Below are 19,740 nucleotides of genomic sequence, written 5' to 3' on the forward strand. Positions count from 1 at the left end.
AAGCGGCATAATCTACATCAATCCAATAGTAATACTTTTAACTTGTTTCCTCCAAGATATAACAATCAAGCAACGTTGTACAACTCAAATAACTTCGATTAATTAAAGAGTTCAAAGCTCCATCGTAAGAGTATTTTCCTTCATTTTCTCTTTTATATGTTGAAGACATAGAAAAATTATTTCTAACTCTTTTTTTCACTATGCTAACCTCAGTACACTACTATAGTATTTTTTTCACACTTTTCATCCTTTTTTTTGGCATTCTTCTCTTGTACACAAAATAATATAAAATTATCATCATTTATGGGTGAGAAAATCCTTATCGTAATGAATAAGATAAAATAATAGACGGATAACATATTTAAAAATTACAAAAATTATTAAAAATTGATGATTAGATTCTGCCACAAACTAATAAGAATAAAAGGAGCATATGATATCAACAATGAACAAAACAAATACTGCACAATAGCAGCACTTCAATACCCTCAACGTGTAGCAGTTACAATTAGCACATTCTTGATTTTGTAGAATGATGTAATATTTTATTGAATGATACTATAACATAGTTTAAATATAATATTTGTTTTGATTGTTATTATATCATATCATTACCTTCATTAGTTCATTAGCTAACGATGAAACGTTTTATTTTTATATAACAATTATTTGGTGTGAAGAAATCATGTCGTTATCTTAATTTTTCTTTTTTATTTTGTATTTACTTATTATTTAATAATCCTATATTATCACATATATCTACTTTTTTTTTTAGATTTATCCTTCAAATTATTAATATGTGATAGTTGATACTATATAACGATGAGTAGACGACATAGAACACACAATACATTCAAACATTATATTTATTTATTTGTTTTTTTTTATAATCATAATGTTCGAATCTGCGCAACTCAACTTATAACTCCACAAGATACCTATTATCACCTCCGACCAACAATATATACCATGTAATTCTATCCATCAAAATTAATAAAATACTTATAATACGATATGTTATGAAACAATACTAATAACCATTCAAACGAAATATAAAGTAAAATTTTGACAAACAACCTCGTAAAATGAGGTCGAGGGAAATGATAGAGTATACTCAAACCTCAAATTTCCGTATTCGCTAAACCAAAATTGCAGTAATTTCTGTAGAGCTCTTCTTCACCGTTCCCAAAGAATCAGCAATTTGATACCCAATCCAGCTACAATTCTTCTCTCAGCTTAACTTTTTTGTTTCACCAATGGCGTGCCACTTCCTTATTTATACCCACCCCCACCTCCGTTTATCTCCCGACACCCCTCTCACTCTACAACCTTCTTCTTCCTCAGCCGCTTCATACTGTCGGCAAAATCTCCCCACACTCAATTTTCATTACAAAAAGGTATTTTAATGAACCCCACTTAACAACCCATTAAGCCCCTTTTGTGTATAATTTATTGATATGCACTGTGTTTGATGAATTTGTAATGATGGGTATCTACCCTTTTACGGGTTTTCCTTTTTCTTTTGTACTAAGTTTTAGTGCATTTATGATTTTTCCCAAAAAATATCAGATTGTGACAAATCATGAATTCATGTAATCTTGGGGTTGTGTATGGTTAATTTATAAAATTGGATTTTTGAGCTTTTGGGATTTTTTGGTTGCAGGGTTGTAATTTTTATACTAGGAGGAAGAGTGTGGTTTGTTCAATGGCGACTGAGAACAAAGTGATTTCTGGTGATAGAATGCTGGTAAAGTTCACTTTTTTAATGCTTTTTTTCGTTGTTTAGATATGGGTTTGGCTTAACAAGTAAAGTTGTCTCCATGTGATCTCTGGATTCGAGCAGTGGAAATAGCCTCTTGTAGAAATGCAGGATAAGTCTGTGTACAATAGTCGCTTGTGCTCCGGCTTTACTTGGAGGCTGGAGCTGCCCTTTTTAAGGAATTTGATGGGAATCTTTTGTTTTGGATTTTTCTCTTAACTCTTTCTGATGATGGGACAAAATGGTTTTCTTAGTAAACAAATACAGAAGCTATTTAATTGAATGGTTATGTTGTAATGTTAGTTTATTAATAATTTTGGTTATTCTATAGGTGTTTGTTCCGCCACATCCTCTGATTAAGCACTGGGTATCAGTTCTTCGAAATGACCAGACGCCTTGCCCTGTTTTCAGTATGTGTAGATTTTCTAATTGATGTTATTATTTTTCATTCAAGAAATTATACTGCTTAAATTAGTTTTTTTTTTTTTTGTTAGAAATTGTACTGAACTGGTCAAGTCCGAGTCTGTTACTGAATTTGGCCAGTCACGAGTGTCTTTTATGTACTGACAATATTAAGTTGCTCCATTTGAAATTTATTCCTAAACGTGAGGCGTAATTCTGTGTCTACCTTGTCTCATTTTGGTATCTTCAGTCATCATAGCATCCCACCTAACAATAAATATATTTTGAGGTGTATACCGGAGATGGGCAAACCATCTCAAGCTTTTCCTTTATCTGTGGTACTTGCACCTTTGTCGGATTCTACCAATTGTAATATTGTCTAATACTGTGTGGCCGTACATCCATCATAATATCTACATTTATAAGTCACTCGTCTTGTGGCATATCGGCCTTAAAGACCAAATGGGCCATCTTATAGTACATTGTTAGTCTGACAACAATTGCATAGAACTTATTTTTACTTTATCTTTCTATTGCATACAAAATTAATTAACTATGTGGAGCTAGAGAAGCACCTAGAGATATGACTTTAGTCGAAGCATGTTTAGGAACTGAGTATTTCTAGGCTTTGTCAAATAACATTAATGTTGTACTATGTCCATATCAATAGATTCAGATTATTCTCTTTCCTGGATAAATGACTAATCAGATTAATACTCATCTTCAATTCATTCTGCATGTATGATATAGATTTGGCTGTCTTTTTCATAAAGTATATATCAATCAGCTGTTTTCCTTGTAGAGAATGCCATGGCTGAGCTAGGTAGATTGCTTTTGTATGAAGCTTCAAGAGATTGGTTGGTGAGTTCTGATAGTGTGTTTTTTGTTGTTATGTATGAAAACTCTCTTAGTGTATAGATTATAAATCCATTATAATGTAGCAAACTTGGATGTTCAAATTGAAAATGACTTCATTTTGTTCTGATGTTTATGCAATTGAAGTAAAACAAAACCACCCTTATGTATAAGCCATATTGATGCCAATGGTTTTGTGAACAATCTTCCTTGCCAAATGTTGGTTTAAATACTTATCGTCATCATTGCAGCCTACCATAACAGGAGAGATCCAGTCACCAATGGGTATTGCATCTGTGGAATTCGTTGATCCAAGGGAACCTGTTGCAGTAAGCTTTTCTATATTCTCCTGCTTAATTTGTAGTCCAAAAGTTTAGCTATTGCTTTCTATTCAACTCTTTCTTCTCTGGCCTGGTTTATCAATTTTGGTTTCTTCTCTGGCCATGGTCATTCATGCTCCCAATTCCCTGCTTTACAGATTGTTCCCATCTTGAGAGCTGGTCTGGCTCTTGCAGAGCATGCAACATCAATTTTGCCTGCTACAAAAACATATCATTTGGGTAAGGACAAGTTATTATCATCTTTTAGCATAGGAAACTAAAATTTCCTCTTTTACTAACCTGTTGGTGTGGGTATCTATCGGAGTGCAAATTATAGATAAGTTAGTTGATTGAATATTAAGGTGATTGTACTTATAATGGTGTAAAAGTCTACTATTTCATACGAGTGTCATGTACATGATAACACTCATTTATTTGCATCCCTACCATTCAAAACAGAGTTTCATTTTCAATCACATTTAAAACTATGTCAATCTAAGTTCCAAACCAAATGTAGTCCTGCATTTTGTTCTTTTAGTGTTTTTTCCTTTCTCATGATTTTAATTCTTCTTTTCATTCTCAAATTAAGGATTAAGCAGAAACGAAGAAACACTTCAGCCCTCTGTATACTTGAACAAGTAAGTATCTTTGTTGACGCTGGACTGTTGCTTACTGTAGTATCACGTGGCACTAGGTTTCTGTATGAAATATGATGTGCTTTTGTATAGTAAGTACACATTCTTGCTCCATTTCTTCTTTAATTTGTGCTTGGTCTATCTTGCATCTTTTGATGAACAAACTTGGGGGTAAAATTTGTAACTCTTTTCGTCCATTCCTTAGGTTGCCTGATAAATTTCCTGAAGGTTCTCGTGTGATTGTTGTGGATCCAATGCTCGCAACTGGTACCAACACTTCTCCCCCTATATTTCTGTAATTTTCTTATTTACGGAACTCGTGGTCCATATATCAGTTATCTATTTCCAATCTATCTAAATGCTGAGATTCTACCAGTAGTTACTTGTCCAAAACAAGGTTTGGGTCGAGCATTGCAGAATATTGACTAATAGGAGGGACGCTCCCTATTATCGTACTTATATTGCTTCTCTCCATCTTGCAACGTAAAATCAGCTAAGCACTTTCTTTAACCTAGCAAATAACTGTTAGGCTAGGCATATATTTTCCAGTTTGTGCATAATCATGAGACTTGGGTCGAAAACTTTGTTCAACGGTTCTTGTCCTGAACTATGCTTTCTCTATTCCAGTTATATTGATATCTCGTTCTCTGAATTGTTTTCTGTCTTGCACTGCCAAATTGCTGAAGTACAATGAAGCTGAATCTGTAAACAATTATAGGCTCCATCTTCGTGAGCTTTAATTTGTACAGTATTTGTTGGAGTAGTCAGTAGAGCCACTTAGTTTCTTATAACAGACACTCTTAAATTATTCAAGTAGATGATGTGTTCAGCCATTCTGCTGAAATAATGAACCATAACCAATTTCCCTCCTCTTATGAGTTAGAGCTCTAGGTTCTATAATCAGAATGAGTAACCAAGATTGCATAGGGGGTGTAATCACATTTGTCCTTGTAACTATTCAAGGCTATGCGCATTCTTTGCGAGTCTTGTGAAGGAAGTACTTCCCCTGGAAATCCTCACCAAGGAGTCCAGATTAATTGCTACTGGACTTGGTCTATCTTTTTGTGGCAAACATTTGTCTTTTCCTTCACTTCAGTTTGTGTAGTTTAATGTGTGCATCTCGTAGAATGTACGGACAGACACATGTATAATCTCATGGTAGTAGCTATAAATCGTTAAGTTTTATGCTTTTAAAGTATATTTCACCTGATTTCTTTTCTCATCTGACTGGATTTTCTACATCTTCCTAGGTGGTACAATCGTTGCAGCTATTGACCTAATAAAGGAACGTGGGGTTGACAATAGTCAGATTAAAGTGGTAGGTTTCCAACATATTCATTTATGTTTATCTGTTAAAATATTTGTTTGCACCATATATTGCGACTGATATTTTGCCACAAACCTTGCATGCTTAAATACTTAGTTGTGACGGCCCCTCTCTTTGGTCTCTCAAGCAGTTCTAGATTTTGCTACAAGCATTTTTAGAAAACCTCATCCTGAAACATATGTAAAACAATGGATTAACTCTTATGAGTTTGGTCGCTAACATACTTTCCAATACTCAACACACACTGAACTGAATTTTCTGAATGAACATTGCTTCAGTGTGAGAGTTTTGAGTTTTCGATGTCTCTAGTTACGTTTTTGTTTCCAACTTGCTGATTACATGACTTGCATCTTTCAGGTATGTGCAGTGGCTGCTCCTCCTGCTCTCACAAAGCTTAGTGAGAAGTTTCCACGGTAATTAGTTTAACAACTTGAAGTTTGTATCTATCTTCTGCATTTGAATCGTTTCGCTAGATTTCCTTAACTCTTGTTTCTTGTTTTCCAGATTACATGTATATGCTGGAATACTTGACCCAACTGTTAATGAGAAAGGGTAACCATTCATTGCACAATCTTTTACGTTGCTCACTTCTCTAAATAGCACTCCTGCATCATGCCATTACTGTTTCCTGTTCTGTAATTTTCAGGTTTATTATCCCCGGATTGGGTGATGCTGGAGACCGTAGCTTTGGCACATGAAGTAAACGCGAATCAGTTGATGAAATTTCTTGCCATATCTATCATTCTTTATAGAAGTGAAACACACCTTGTGATGGCGCGAGTTGGGCGATGACCCCCTTCCCCCCATCCCCACCCATGTTGCTTATCTTGTTTTCCACCATATCACTGTTTCCCAATTTTGCTAAAGTTCTTTCCTATTTCTGTTTCATTTTTTAAAGGACGTGTAATGGGTAGAGAATATTGAAGAAGTGTGAAATAGCTTGAAATGAAGGTTAAAACGCCAAAGTTTTGGCGATCTCATCATTTTTCAACAGTCTTGTTGTGTCTCTGACTCGGAGGTCTTTTAGAAAAAACCTCTCTACCTCCACAAGGTAGGGGTAAGGTATGCATACACTTATACGTTCAATAACACAATTTTGAACTTCAATGTTGCAGATCTAAGTTTGATTCTGTTTTTGTAATTTTCGATTGTCTTGTCCTTCAAACAATGATTTAATTTGCTTGGTATCAGGGTGTTATTGGATTGGATGCTTAATTGATTTTCATGGAGTATTGAGTTTTGATGGAATGTGAGAATAGTGAAAAAATTCATGAAAGAGATATCACATCTCATATGGATATTACAACAAAATAGTTGTACTTTTTTATCTGTTTGTCTACTTGTTCTTTTAAGGAAAGAGGATAACTTTTGAAACATCATATCAATAAATAAACTAAACTCTTGCCTAAACACTATCAATCATTTATCAACATGAGTTGCGGTGAGATAGTGGGATCTATGCATTTTTGGAATTGAGCCCCATGAAAAGAAATCCTATTAGTGTGTTGAATTCAGTTAGGTTTCAATACGAGTACCAGACAATGTGGAACCATAAAAATATTTATAATCATCAGTAAGCCAATTTGATCAGCAAGCATCATGTTTAGTTCAAAGAAAAACAGCAAAGGAAGTACTAGTGGAATTATTCTGCTCATCTTGTCGTTTGATACAGTTAGAATATAACTTCTAAATTTGAATATTCTCAGTCCAACTCATATCTTTTTATCAGCATTCGATGTTTATATCAAATTATTGAAACATAACATTTATCTATTTTTCGTGATTTTCTTATCATATTTGGGTTTTCTTTTAGGGCAGCACATTTTACTATAATTGAATCTATATAATGACAATACAATTGACACACACCCACATATATTCATCGAAAGAACAATAAAGGCACAAAATGATGATTATGAAATTAACAATCAATTAAAGTATGTTAATCAACAAATCAAAAACCAATTCACTATACAATAATCACTAACCAAAACCTAACAAAACTATATATTAAGCTAAAGTATCGTATATCAATCGATATCGAAGCTTAATTTCCTTCAAAAAAAAAATAAAAAATCAATCGTGGTATGAATTTTTCCTGGAGTTTGAACTTCATGTATATTCGCTCGTTATACGCCACCATATCCACCATCACAAGTGCAACTACCAGTACCACTAGTTTTATCACCTTGAGAACGAGGCTTGCTGCTAAGACAACAACACAAGAGACCTAATAATAACATAACTAACCATACAGAAGCTAATGATTGTACATATTTCATGTAAAATCCCATAACTAATCAATATATTTATTTTGAGACAAAATTGAAGAGAAAACTTACTTAATTAGGAAAAAATAAGGTCTAATTATAGAAATATATATAAGTTTTCTTGGAAAAAAGATAAGGCAAAGAATGTTGGAATGGAAAAAAGGAATAATGGGATCTTTTGAAATTTTATTTTTAAGTTAGAAAGAAGGAGACAGTTTTTTGGTTGATTGAAATAGTGGTCCAATTTTTTGAAAGAAGCCAAGATAACATGGACCAGCCTGTATTTAATTAAAGATAACGACTAATCAATATAATTGTTAATTTATTATACATACGTCTCAAAATAAGTGAGCTTTTAAAAAACAAAATTATTTCGAGACAAGTGTTGTTCTAGAAATTCAAGGCAAAAAATAATGATTGTTTTTCAGTCATAACCTTGTATTGACGTGTTATATTTTTTTAATAATGCTTAATTCTCAACTTAGTAAAATATTTTTTTAATGGCATAAATAGGCATATATATTAATATGTCATTTAACTTGATTTCAACCTTCAACTGTCATTTATGTTTTTCAATTTTGGGTGTGTATGCACACATGCATGCGTATAAGTTGTATGAAATCGAACAAGTAAACACATGTGTCCTACGTGACATTATATATCATGTAGGATACAAGTTGTCATATAGGACACTACATATGACACATGTCTTTATTTATTTAATTTTTATATAAGTTAAAGTGTCTACTTGTGCACACCTAAAGTTGAAGGACAAAAATGACAGCTGAGGTCAAGTTAAAAGACATGTTTATGCATGATGTCACAAATAAACGAAAATTATATTTATTTTGAGAAAGAGGGAGTTTATACTTCCCCCTAGGGGACAAATGAGAAAGATTGAATCAGATTTGAGTGGATTGAGCTAAAATTGATTGAACTGTAATCCACTCATATAAATATGAATATAATGAATTTGATCAAATTAATTATAAATTGAGTAAAATGGTTCTAACCCAGTTTTACTCTTCTTCATTCTTTTATTCATTTCTTTCATTCTTCAATTTTTTTTCTTCTACTTATCCATATAAAAACTTTAGCATTCTTTGTTAATATGCAATTTATTCCCGTCAAAAATTATATTTGCTCTGATGATGCTAATTAGGTTACATGTAATTTAATTTATTACTAATACTTTTAGTGTAAAGTCCAGATTGTATCCATGAAGAATCATATCGGACACAACACATATATCACTTTTCATGAGGTGAACTTTGCAGTTTGCACAAAAGTATTAATGATAATATGTCACATGTACAATCTGTTTACAGCCTCACAAGCTATACATCCACTTACTCATATTTTAATACTAGTGACGAAGAGCCCGTGCAGCGTACGGGCCCAATATCTATTATTTTTTGTCCTAATATATGTGGCACAGATAAAATATAGTGAGTTGTTTAAATTTATCTATATTACTGGTCACTTTGTCCTAATTTATGTGATATGGATGAAATTACAAAATTAACCCTTTTAAAATGTCTTTAAGATATTTTAAGTTGTTAATTATTATTATTTATAATACTTTTTTGATAATTTTTAAATGATATATGTTATTTTTTATGTCCCAATATATGTGATCCTGATAGAATTCTGAGAGTCAACCTATTTTATTATATATCTTTTAAATATTTTAAGTAATTTGTAAATGATTTATTAAGATAATTTTTAAGTCATTTGTAAATAGTAGAATGCCCCATCATAAACTCTCTTTTATTATATAGTAGAATAGAAAGAATAGAAAATAATAAGAGAAAAAATTAGTAATTCCACATGTCAAGTTAATGGATAGCCTCAACTCCCACTTATATAATAAGAGAATATATATATATGATAAGGAGAAAAAACAATTACACATTATAAGAACAAATTAAATAAATTTACCGTTAGCGTGCAATAGTTGTTCAACAATAATGATATGCAATATTTATGATGTCCACGTGGGCATTTTGATATCTTTAAAATACATTATTAAATAATGCAGGGGTAATAAATCTCGTTCAAAGTTTAGGATTGTTATAGCAATTTTGGTTAAAATTCAAATATATTTCGAACCCTTTTCTATACGTAGATCTTAGTTCTATATTTGTAAGTTATTAAGTATTATATTGATTATTGTTACTCGAAAGTCAAAATAAAACCAACTACTCTTATCAAATTTGAACCAACAATATTGCTTTACGTACGCATGATTCATGAATATAATGGTGTTAAAACAGAACATATAATATTTAAATTTTAAACTTCAAAGATGATCAGAAAGCATTCTAGATTGTTGCAATTCTTATGACATATTTTTCATTTTTTGTTAGTCTCAACAATTGTTTTACTTAGTAAATGTTTAATGACATTATCAATAGTTTAGTTATCTTAGTTGTTTAGCAAAAAGTCCATAAGATGTACTCCTTTTAATGATAATTTTAAAGTGTTATCTTCTCATATTTCTTAAATTTTGTATCAAGTTAAATTATATGACATAAAATATGACGGAAGAAGTAATAAGATAATAAGGAAAAAGCTATTATTTTCTCCGTCCGCTTTTAATTCATGGTTTCTATTTTTAGAGTCAAACGATAAGAACTTTGACTAATATTATTGATATGCAAAAAAATGTAATAAATAGTACTTCTCGTATAGTTTTTGAATATCTAATTTTTTTGCTTAAAATATCAAATTAATATAATCTAATTTAACTTTAAAAATTAGTTAAATTGACTTTTAAAAAACAGATATGAAAAATAAAAATGGCCGGAGGGGAGTATTTAAAAAGAAAGATAGCATCTTTCTTTAGTCAGCCAAATGCATGGGCACTTTTCTAAGTTCTCATTATCGTGTGATTTCTCTACACATGTCATACAATTATTTCCCCTCGTGGCCTCGTGTCTTAATTTATTACTTTCTCGTTATTTTTACTTGATCAGTACATCAAAAATAAATTTTTATATTTATTTATTGTTTTTAAAGAGAGCTCAACCCTTGTATATAAAGACTATTCTGTTTTAATCTTAACATTGATGATTAATTTTCCAAATTCATTAAAGCTATACACAAATATATTAATTTTTTAATTTTTTAAAGTTTGTCATGTAAGATCTCCTGTGAGAGAAGAGTATTTAAACATAACGTGCATTACAGATTTGAAAACACAAAACTGACTTAGATCCTGTGCTTCATGTCGAGTTGACTTTAAGCCCACGTTCTACAATAATAATTAATAAACCATGTCACACTAACTTTCCACCCAAATCATTTGACACCCCCACAAATGGCCTAAAACAAGTGTAACACATTCCAAATGTCAATTAGGAAAAAGAAGACAAAAATATCTAGATTGAGGCTTGAGTGATGACAGACAATAGCTCAATATTGAAAAAAAAAAGGAAATTAAAGACAAATCGCTCAATAGTGATCGAGTTATTGAAAAAAAAATAATCACCGGATGTAAAAGGTCATGTGCTGTCAGTTAAGTCAAAGACAAATCGCTCAAAGCTGAGCGCTTTTTCCATTTTGGTTAGATATGAAATCAAAAGGCCCTCTGTGCATTTTCCTTTTAAAAAAAAGTGACCCTTTTGGCTCTGACTCCCAAATACCCAAGAAAACAAGTAATCTCACAAAGATACAGAGAGGTAGCTGTCGACAACAAATCAAACAAATTAAGCCTTGTTAACCAATAGCGCGATTTGAAAAAAGATCCTAAAGAAAAGAGACACACCAGGAATATTTATAGTACATCAGGCAAAAGCTTTAAACTGAACTCAGCTTTACTGCACTTTTGAACAGTAAGAGTAGCAAGGAGTTTCTTAAAGACATTAAGAATAGACTTCTAATACAGACCCCAACTTTCTAGGAAATACTTACTGTGCACCTATGTCCATAACTAATTTTTAGACGTACATGAATGGTAGAAGTCAGTACCATACGATATGGTAAGAATTCAAGGAAATTTACAACCTGTGGCTGATTTGCAGATATCGCAGATTGTTACTTGAGAAAGCAGCCACGTCAAAAAATACTATAGATTGCACCATCCACACTATTAAAGCTCAGCGCTATATAGCAAAGTCTCCACAACTGCTGCTCCTATACAAATAGCAAAGAGGCTGTTACTACAAGTCAAATGCAACGTAGCAGTGGACAACAATACAAGTCAACAGGAAGTTGGCAGAAAGCTATCTAGGAGCTATTAGCTTTTATGCTTCAAAGCTTAGACGACAACTGCAATATAATAAGAGTTATACAAAACTGAACTGCATAAGATTACTGGTAAAATCATAGAATGAGAGGCCAATCTGGGAGCTAACAGTTTCATGCTTCACTGCTTTGACCTAGCTCTGATTTAGTAACCTTTTCTTTTTAAAGCTAAACTGCATAAGACTGTTTGACGTCCACCCATTGACACTTTTGAAGAGTCCAAGCAACGTAGGTGATAGCGCAGGCATAAAGCCAACATGAAGCCAATAATTACATATTAGAGCCGACGGATAAAATGCCACGAAGATACAATAAATGATACAGTGACTCCTCATGCTTGGAACATAAGACCTAAGACATAGTTTACCCCTGAGCTTGTTTGGAGAATCCGACGCCCACCCGTTGACATTTTTGAAGAGTCCAAGCAATGTAGGTGATAGCGCAGTCATAAAGCCAACATGAAGCCAATAATTACATATTAGAGCCGACTGATAAAATGCCATGAAGACGCAATAAATGATACAGTGACTCCTCATGCTTGAAACATAAGACCTAAGACATAGTTTACCCCTGAGCTTGAAACATATAAGGCCTAAGACATAGTTTACCCCTGAGCTTGTAACCAAATCCATTCACTTTCTTTCCTCTGTTTCTTGCATTTCTTGTATCAACCCCTTTGTGGAAGATTTTTCTTTCCTCTGTTTCTTGCATTTCATTGCCATTTTTCATACAACCGGCCAGCACTTCTTCACCATTTTTTATCTAGTTTCTAATGTTTTGAAAAGGTGGTGGAAACATCCTTTCTGAGGCTTGCTCCATGGATAACAATGGAGATGAAGGTGAATTTAGGTAAAGGAAGAGTAAAAATGGTTCTTGTAACCCTTGTGGAGTCAAAATAGGTGCTGGGCTTTGTTGACTCCACTGATAGACCGCTGGATATGAGTAAGTACTTAATTAAGCCTTTCACGCGCTACTTTGTTAGTGCTTGACGCACATGCCAGTTGAGCAAAAGTGGTGTGTATTAGACACACTCCGTGAAATGTCTGGTGTGTAAAAGGTTTCCGTAAAGGAAAGGCGTGTAAAAGGGATTTAACCACAAGATCAAGGGTTAAACTTAGTGAAGAGAAGTTATCATTTTGTTCATATTTTTTGTGATTCAGAACTACTTACAGAGCATCTTCAACTTTATTTTCTTTAGCTCCTAGAATCTCTTGGACAATTTTCTCTCAAAAGTGTATTAACATTTTTGCCAGAGACAAGTTTAGCGTGTCTATTTCTTCATAATACAATCTCAATACCACAAAAGAAGTCGGTCTCTAAAATAATACAGCTTTCCACAAAGTGCACTTTGAATAGCCTGTAGATCCAGCCTCTCATAGGTTTACACAATCCTCAGCTTTTCTAATGCTCAAGTCGAGTCAATCGCAACATCAAAAGTTTGACAAGCACAAGGGCAGGTTTGACAATATAGCTTCTTTATACTTATCCAAACAAGGATATGCAAGCACGTGAGGGACATAAACAGAGAGGCATAGCATTTCCGTGGCAGAAGTAACAAGTAATTCAATCAATCCTCATCAGGCAATCAAATCAGACACTTATTTGTTTTAAATTGCAAAGAGGTTTTGGAAAATAACAACTCGACAACTATTGTTTTTTAGTTTTAGCAAAGGTAAATACAAACTAAATAGCTCATTCAAGGACAAAAAATTGTACTAGTAAGTAAAAGTAAAATTATTTCAAGCATGAATAGACCGTGTTAATTTACAGACACTAGGGAAACAAAACAAACAGCCCATACAAGCATACAGAAGAATGAATGAACATAATGGAAGATCTCAGGATAGTAACTAACACGAAAACGATTCCGTGGAAGCTACAGCTCGCTATAGTTGCGCCAGACAGCTCGAAATTCCTCACGAAATGTGTTAAGGCGAGCCTTCAGATTAGGTGTCCTAAAGCTTGCATGAAGAAGAGTGGCTGAGAGAGAGAGAGAAGACAGAGAGAGTCATTGTTCATGTTGAAACATAGGATTTGGAATAATATATTTCATAAGAAGAAAGAGAGTACTTACAAAGAAGCCCTATAGCCAATGCCCACAAGACAGTTAAGAGGCCACAGGAAACAAACCAAAGGAAGAAGCTCGCTGCAAAATGTAGAAAAGGAGCACAACACCATTTAATCTCAAAATTACTGAAGTTTCGATAGTAAAGAAAAAGCATAGAGAGAAAGAAATAATGAAGTGATAAAAGAGCCTAACGCTTCCAATACCTAGAGAGAATACCAAGACAAACACCCAACGAGGCCTTCCACAAATGAAAATTGCTCGTTTAGCAGATGGACGCCCTCGAATAACTGGCCTGAAAAAGATCAAATATGTTTCAGCATCAGTAGAGCATCTGACTTACTTTTAAGCTTCAAAGTAATGCAGACTCACGTGAGTGGAGGCCTCATTTTTGCAGCTAAATGAGGAGAAAACTGCCTGACAGTTCTTGTCACCTTTTCACTGAAAGTTCCTGCGAAACTGGTGGAACAAATCTTAATAACATGAAAAAGAAATAATAAGATGTAAATGAAGCTAGGGGCCTTTGATTCACGTGTTAGTTATGTGGCGATTATAATGCATGGGATTTTTTATGCCATGATTTACAATGAATAGATTAATATCTGCTGATTATATAATGAAGAGATTGTTATACAGGAATTAAATGGGAAACATGGTCGATGATTCATGTTGCCGACCTCACCTTTTTGGAACTAAGGTTTAGTTGTTGCAATATTGTTATACATGATTTAGTTACTTTGAAAGGGCATTTTTGCCTTTAAATTGTTTAATCTGTGCATTGTTAATATACGTATTCTTATTCCACATTCTATCCCTCACAATAAAGTACACAGATTCATGCATTACTTAATGTTGGTATAGTTTAACACTACAATAAAATACTGCATTAATTATACACTACAATCAAATACTGCATTAATTATACGATGATTACTTTTTTCTTATGCAACCAAACAAGCAAACAGTGTATTATCTTATGGGAGGCTTTATGCAGGGATTTATCATTCCAATAGAATGAACCAATCGGCCTCTATGTTTCTCATGCTTTTCTATGCTAACAGATAAGTTGCAGACAATGTAAATAAGTGCACAGATTGATGCTGAAAACAGTTATTCCATAAAAGTATTGACCCATCACCAAAAACTTGACGTCAACTCTACATTAAGATACATTCATTCTGGTTCAGGCTAAGGCCAACCTATGAAAAAATTATCAACCAGGAAGAGGAAAGGAAAAATGTTTTCCTATAAAGCATCCAGGTACAAGCAGAGGCAACCAAAAAAATTGAAATGGTTACTCACTTTTCTTTCCATTTGAAGGGCAGGTTGCTCAAGGATAAGGGGAGATATTAGTTCCTTATCCTTAAAGTTCATATTTTTTAAACATTTCTGCATTTGGAGTACTCTTTCTTTGCAGTACACACAATATAAAGAGCAACCCACATTTGAGTATTAGAGCTCAATAAATCCCAAGAAATAACTATATGATAAAAACAATATTATCAACCCTTCAAGGAATCGAGGAAAAACTAAAAAGGTTTGTTGAGAATCCAAAGTATTAACTCTAGAAAAGCATCTGGTTTGGATCAAGCAAATCTTTTTATATTTTACTACGTTAGTTCAAATCAATCTTAAGAGATGACTGAAGAAATATAAGCAAAAGGAAGAAAGAAGAGAAGAACAGGATCTTATCCCACCCAAGATGGCACATCCCATGTTCCCTTTTGCATGAGCACACAGAGATATGACTTCTAAACCACATATTCACTAAAGCACCATAAATGTTAAGGGAACTTGGGCTGAGGACTTCTTTTTGGGAAGACAATCAAATAATATAAACTTGTTAACCTAGTCGTTGCAAGGGAAAAGGGAACCTAAATGGGAGTCCAAGCAAGCCATTTACAACCACATTGTAGACAAATATCCTCTTATTCTTTTTTGCCTTAATGAGTAATCTAAGAAATACCTTTAGCCAAAAAAGAAAGCGGGGGTAGCCTAATTATCACTAGAAAAATCCAACTAACCAATTTCATGGGAATCTGATTTATAACCAGAAAATAGATGTGGACAGTAAGATTGTCGATTCTCACCAATGTCGAAAAAGTTAAATAGTACTTAATGTATACACCTATTACTAATAGTTGACGCTGAAAAGCACATTGATTCACATCAAGCAGAGCACCATGTCCTCTAATAGTCCAAAAATAACTCAGCAGATTAGTCAATCCTATACATCAATCCAAAACATATCCAGGTGAGCAAAGAAGTTACTCTCACTTTCTCCAAATATTATACAATGTAAGCAAGCATGATAACATATTAAGCCAAAAATACTTAGCATAGTATGCAGAAGCAGAAAAGGAAAATCTAATCAAATCTTGATTTAATAAGAAAAATTCTGATGAAAAGCCAAAAATCTAATCAGATTATGCAACAAATTATTACTCATGGTTATAACAGTCAATAAGTAAAATACCTATCATTTAGGAAAGCAATACTAAGAGTTGTCAAAAAAGCAGCAACAATAGCAAGTGGCCTCCTAAGAAACCCCAGTGCTGCAATACAAAAAGCACATGAAGTAATTGATAAGTCCAAAGAGAATGCCCGGTGTAAACATCATATCTCTACTGAGCAATACATGATTATCTGTCTCTTACCAAGAATAGCCACAATCATAATGAAGTAATTTGTCCGGTAGCTGCAACCATATACAAAAACGAAAATCCAAGGAACCAGTATTAGTAAACTAGATATCACCACTTGAGTAATAATTTTTTACAATTCATCTTGTAATCTGCAATTCAGGGCTTTGCTCTATACCAAACTATACCAACTTTTGGAAAGAATTTTTATCAAGTAAAACTTCGATTCCAATCAACATGCATGAACAAGTAGCTTCTTAAAAGTACATTTCCGTCTGCAAACTAGATATCAGCAAACTTATCCAACGCTGGTTCATGCATTCAATTTATTAAAAATTTTAGAAAACCTGGCAATGTTTTACGAGCAACTAATCTACTGAGCAAACATTAATCCATCCATTCAATTGATTAAAAAGTTACAAGCTCTATGAAAACTTAATTCAGAAGTAACTTATGTATCTGAACAATGTTCATTTTGCCTGAAAACACTAGCTATCAATTTACTATCAAGCACAAATTCGCATTGACTTGATTCAAAATATATAAGATCTCGAAAAAGAACTATCTAGTAATAATCAACTTACCAAATGCTAATTCCTTCGTTGAATTAATAAAAAATTAATACATCTCGGAGTATTTTAGCAAGGAATTATGAAAAGCTAATCAACTAATTCAATCAATTGCTGAACACTAATTTCATTCCTTCTAATAGAAACTTTTGAAGCTATAACAATTAATCGACTTATCAATCCTAACTAATGCAGATGATGGATTTATAAACCAAATCAACTCGAAATTTTTAGCTAGAAACTAACTGAAACGTTAATCCGCTCATACACTTACCTGAAAATTACAGGTTTACTTAGAGAAAAAGGAGAAGCTTACTAGTAAAGATTGCACTTGACACGACTGTTCCATTTGGATGAAGATCGGGGGAAAGTAAATCGGGAGAAGAATTCAGATGGCGGACGCGGCGGAGATGACCAGTCGACCTCGCGTAGAGCCTCGATCAGATCTTCTGTGGTTACGGTGCCCCAATCCATTTTTCGCCTCAATCAAACCTGATGAAATTTTCGTGTTCAGAAAGGAGGAGAAAAAAAAAAATGATCGGAGAGTTTATTTAATTTTCGAAAAAACAATGATTCTGTTTTTGAGGATGAAAAGAGACGTGTTAAAGGGAGTCACTATATACTCTGAAAAAATTAAAATTAAAATTAAAAAATTATGTCTGAGCCCGGGTTCGAACCGGGGACCTCTAGTGTGTGAGACTAGCGTGATAACCGACTACACCACCCAGACCTTGATGTTTAAAAAAGACAAGTGTTCATAGTTGATTGTTCAAACAACCTAGAGAGAATATAAGCTTGAGTTTGCCTGTCTAGTTTATCAAGAAACTTATGTCGGGATTAGTTATGATGGATTATTTATGTTGATATTAATTTTTTAATGGTTATTTAATTTGTCAAATATTTCACAATTTCTAAAAATAAGTTGTTTGTTTATAAGAATACTCTCTAAGAATAAGTTGTTCGTTTTTTTCTAAAAGGTTTAAAGGGATATTTTTGTTATTTTACATTTTTATTTCGGGATAAGTTATCCCGAAATTAGTATTTCATTCACAAGTAGGGATAACATATCTCAGTCATAGTTATTAATTCTAAAAATTTATCCCCAAGTTATCTTTCTTTATCCATCACACCAAATGACCTCTTATTCAACTATGAAATTTATGTTAATAAGGTTATTTAGCGGTTCATTTATAAATTCCGATGGAATATAACTGTTTTTTATGTTAAAGTTAAAAGCTTTGGAACGATAACTGAGTAATAATTACTACTTATTAGAAGTGAGAGTTGAGGTGTACCAACATTGCACTATTAAATTGTACAAAAGGGATCATGAATTGTACTATATATGTTTGGCCTACTTTATTGTTGGATCAACATGTGGATTGCATGTGTTTCAATATTTTTGATACAAATAATTCCCTACAATTTTCAATGTCTTCACTATTCCAATTCTCTTTTTTTTTTTTTTTTACTCCTATTTAGAAATGGGAGTTTGGGAGAACCAACATTGCACTAAAGAGTTGGACTAAAAGCTATAGAAATTGTACATTGAGGCCCACCAAAAAGATGAACTATTCTTTTTTCTATTTTCCATTCTCCCCTTTTACTCTCTTTAGTTTATCTTTCATCTTAAATTTTTCATACATCTTTAAAATATTTTGAATTATTAATTATTATGAATTATAATGTTTTGATTTTTACGTAGTTTACAAATATATAAATTTCATTTTTAAAAAATTGAAGATATCATACGCAAATTTATGGTCAAACTTAAACTATTTGATTCTTGAGAAATAAAAAGTGTCACATAAAATGGGACAGACGAAGGATAACTCTCAATTAAATTTATTTCACTTTTTAGTTTCCATTTTTAACACAATTTTTGAAGTTGGATTTGTAGGAATTCTATAGTAGGCCCATTTAAATTTGACTTTTTTGTTTTAAATTAGAGAACTTGGCCGCACTTCGCACGATCATTAAAATTAAATATTTTTGATTAATTTTATATTTACTCTGTTGTTTAATCGTAATATTATTATTTGTTTTAATAATATGAAGATTGTGAAAAAAATAAAGCTTCACAAATTTTACATCTATTAAATGAGGAAGAANCGTGTTAAAGGGAGTCATTATATACTGTTGAAAAGACTAAAATTAAAAAATTATGTCTGAGCCCGGGTTCGAACCGGGGACCTCTAGTGTGTGAGACTAGCGTGATAACCGACTACACCACCCAGACCTTGATGTTCAAAAATGACAAGTGTTAATACAAGTAACCTAGAGAGAAAATAAGCTTGAGTTTGCCTATCTAGTTTATCAAGAAATTAATGTTGGGATTAGTTATGTGTTTTGATGGATTATATATGTTGAGATTTATTTTTTATTGGATGTTTGGTTTGTCAAATATTGTATAATTTCTAAGAATAAGTTGTTTCTTTTAAATTTTTACTACGGGATAAGTTATCCCGAAATTAGTATGTTATTCATAAGTAGGGATAACATAACTCAGTCATAGTTATAAAATTTATCCCCAAATTATTTATCATCACACCAAATGATCCCTCTTCAATTATGAAATTTATGTTAATAAGGTTATTAAGCGGTTCATTTATAAATTCAGGTGGAATATAATTGTTTTTTATGTTAAA

The 19,740-nt window shown here is 32.7% G+C and overlaps 2 protein-coding genes and 2 non-coding genes across 6 annotated transcripts; 1 reads left to right on the forward strand and 3 right to left on the reverse strand.

The window, feature by feature from the left end:
• The first annotated feature begins 1,146 nt into the window (after nt 1-1,146).
• On the forward strand, nt 1,147-6,278 carry LOC125850713 (uracil phosphoribosyltransferase). Its single transcript, XM_049530566.1, has 12 exons — nt 1,147-1,397; nt 1,664-1,747; nt 2,091-2,169; nt 2,964-3,022; nt 3,268-3,345; nt 3,495-3,576; nt 3,926-3,974; nt 4,177-4,238; nt 5,222-5,289; nt 5,656-5,711; nt 5,803-5,850; nt 5,945-6,278. The coding sequence occupies exons 1-12, from the start codon at nt 1,257-1,259 to the stop codon at nt 5,994-5,996; spliced, it is 858 nt and encodes a 285-aa protein (XP_049386523.1). The 5' UTR covers nt 1,147-1,256; the 3' UTR covers nt 5,997-6,278.
• A 5,090-nt stretch (nt 6,279-11,368) lies between these two features.
• LOC125850712 (PRA1 family protein A1-like) lies at nt 11,369-17,681 on the reverse strand. Of its 3 annotated transcripts, none has more exons than XM_049530564.1 (8): nt 17,409-17,681; nt 16,539-16,579; nt 16,358-16,436; nt 14,254-14,340; nt 14,088-14,176; nt 13,891-13,962; nt 13,672-13,796; nt 11,369-11,699 (listed from the first exon to the last, which is right to left on the reverse strand). In XM_049530564.1, the coding sequence occupies exons 1-7, from the start codon at nt 17,564-17,566 to the stop codon at nt 13,693-13,695; spliced, it is 630 nt and encodes a 209-aa protein (XP_049386521.1). In that variant the 5' UTR covers nt 17,567-17,681; the 3' UTR covers nt 11,369-11,699; nt 13,672-13,692. The 3 variants fall into 3 exon arrangements, with proteins under 3 accessions (XP_049386521.1, XP_049386520.1, XP_049386522.1); XM_049530563.1 differs by having other exon boundaries at nt 11,369-11,705; nt 17,409-17,667; XM_049530565.1 differs by having other exon boundaries at nt 11,369-11,696; nt 17,409-17,603.
• Nucleotides 17,682-17,748: 67 nt separating this feature from the next.
• Nucleotides 17,749-17,822, reverse strand: TRNAV-CAC (transfer RNA valine (anticodon CAC)). The gene has a single exon. It is a non-coding gene; the product is annotated as a tRNA-Val (tRNA).
• Nucleotides 17,823-19,257: 1,435 nt separating this feature from the next.
• TRNAV-CAC (transfer RNA valine (anticodon CAC)) lies at nt 19,258-19,331 on the reverse strand. The gene has a single exon. It is a non-coding gene; the product is annotated as a tRNA-Val (tRNA).
• Nucleotides 19,332-19,740: the final 409 nt, after the last annotated feature.

Source organism: Solanum stenotomum, unplaced genomic scaffold (genome assembly GCF_019186545.1).
Source record: "Solanum stenotomum isolate F172 unplaced genomic scaffold, ASM1918654v1 scaffold18682, whole genome shotgun sequence".
In the NCBI taxonomy this organism is placed as follows: domain Eukaryota; kingdom Viridiplantae; phylum Streptophyta; class Magnoliopsida; order Solanales; family Solanaceae; genus Solanum; species Solanum stenotomum.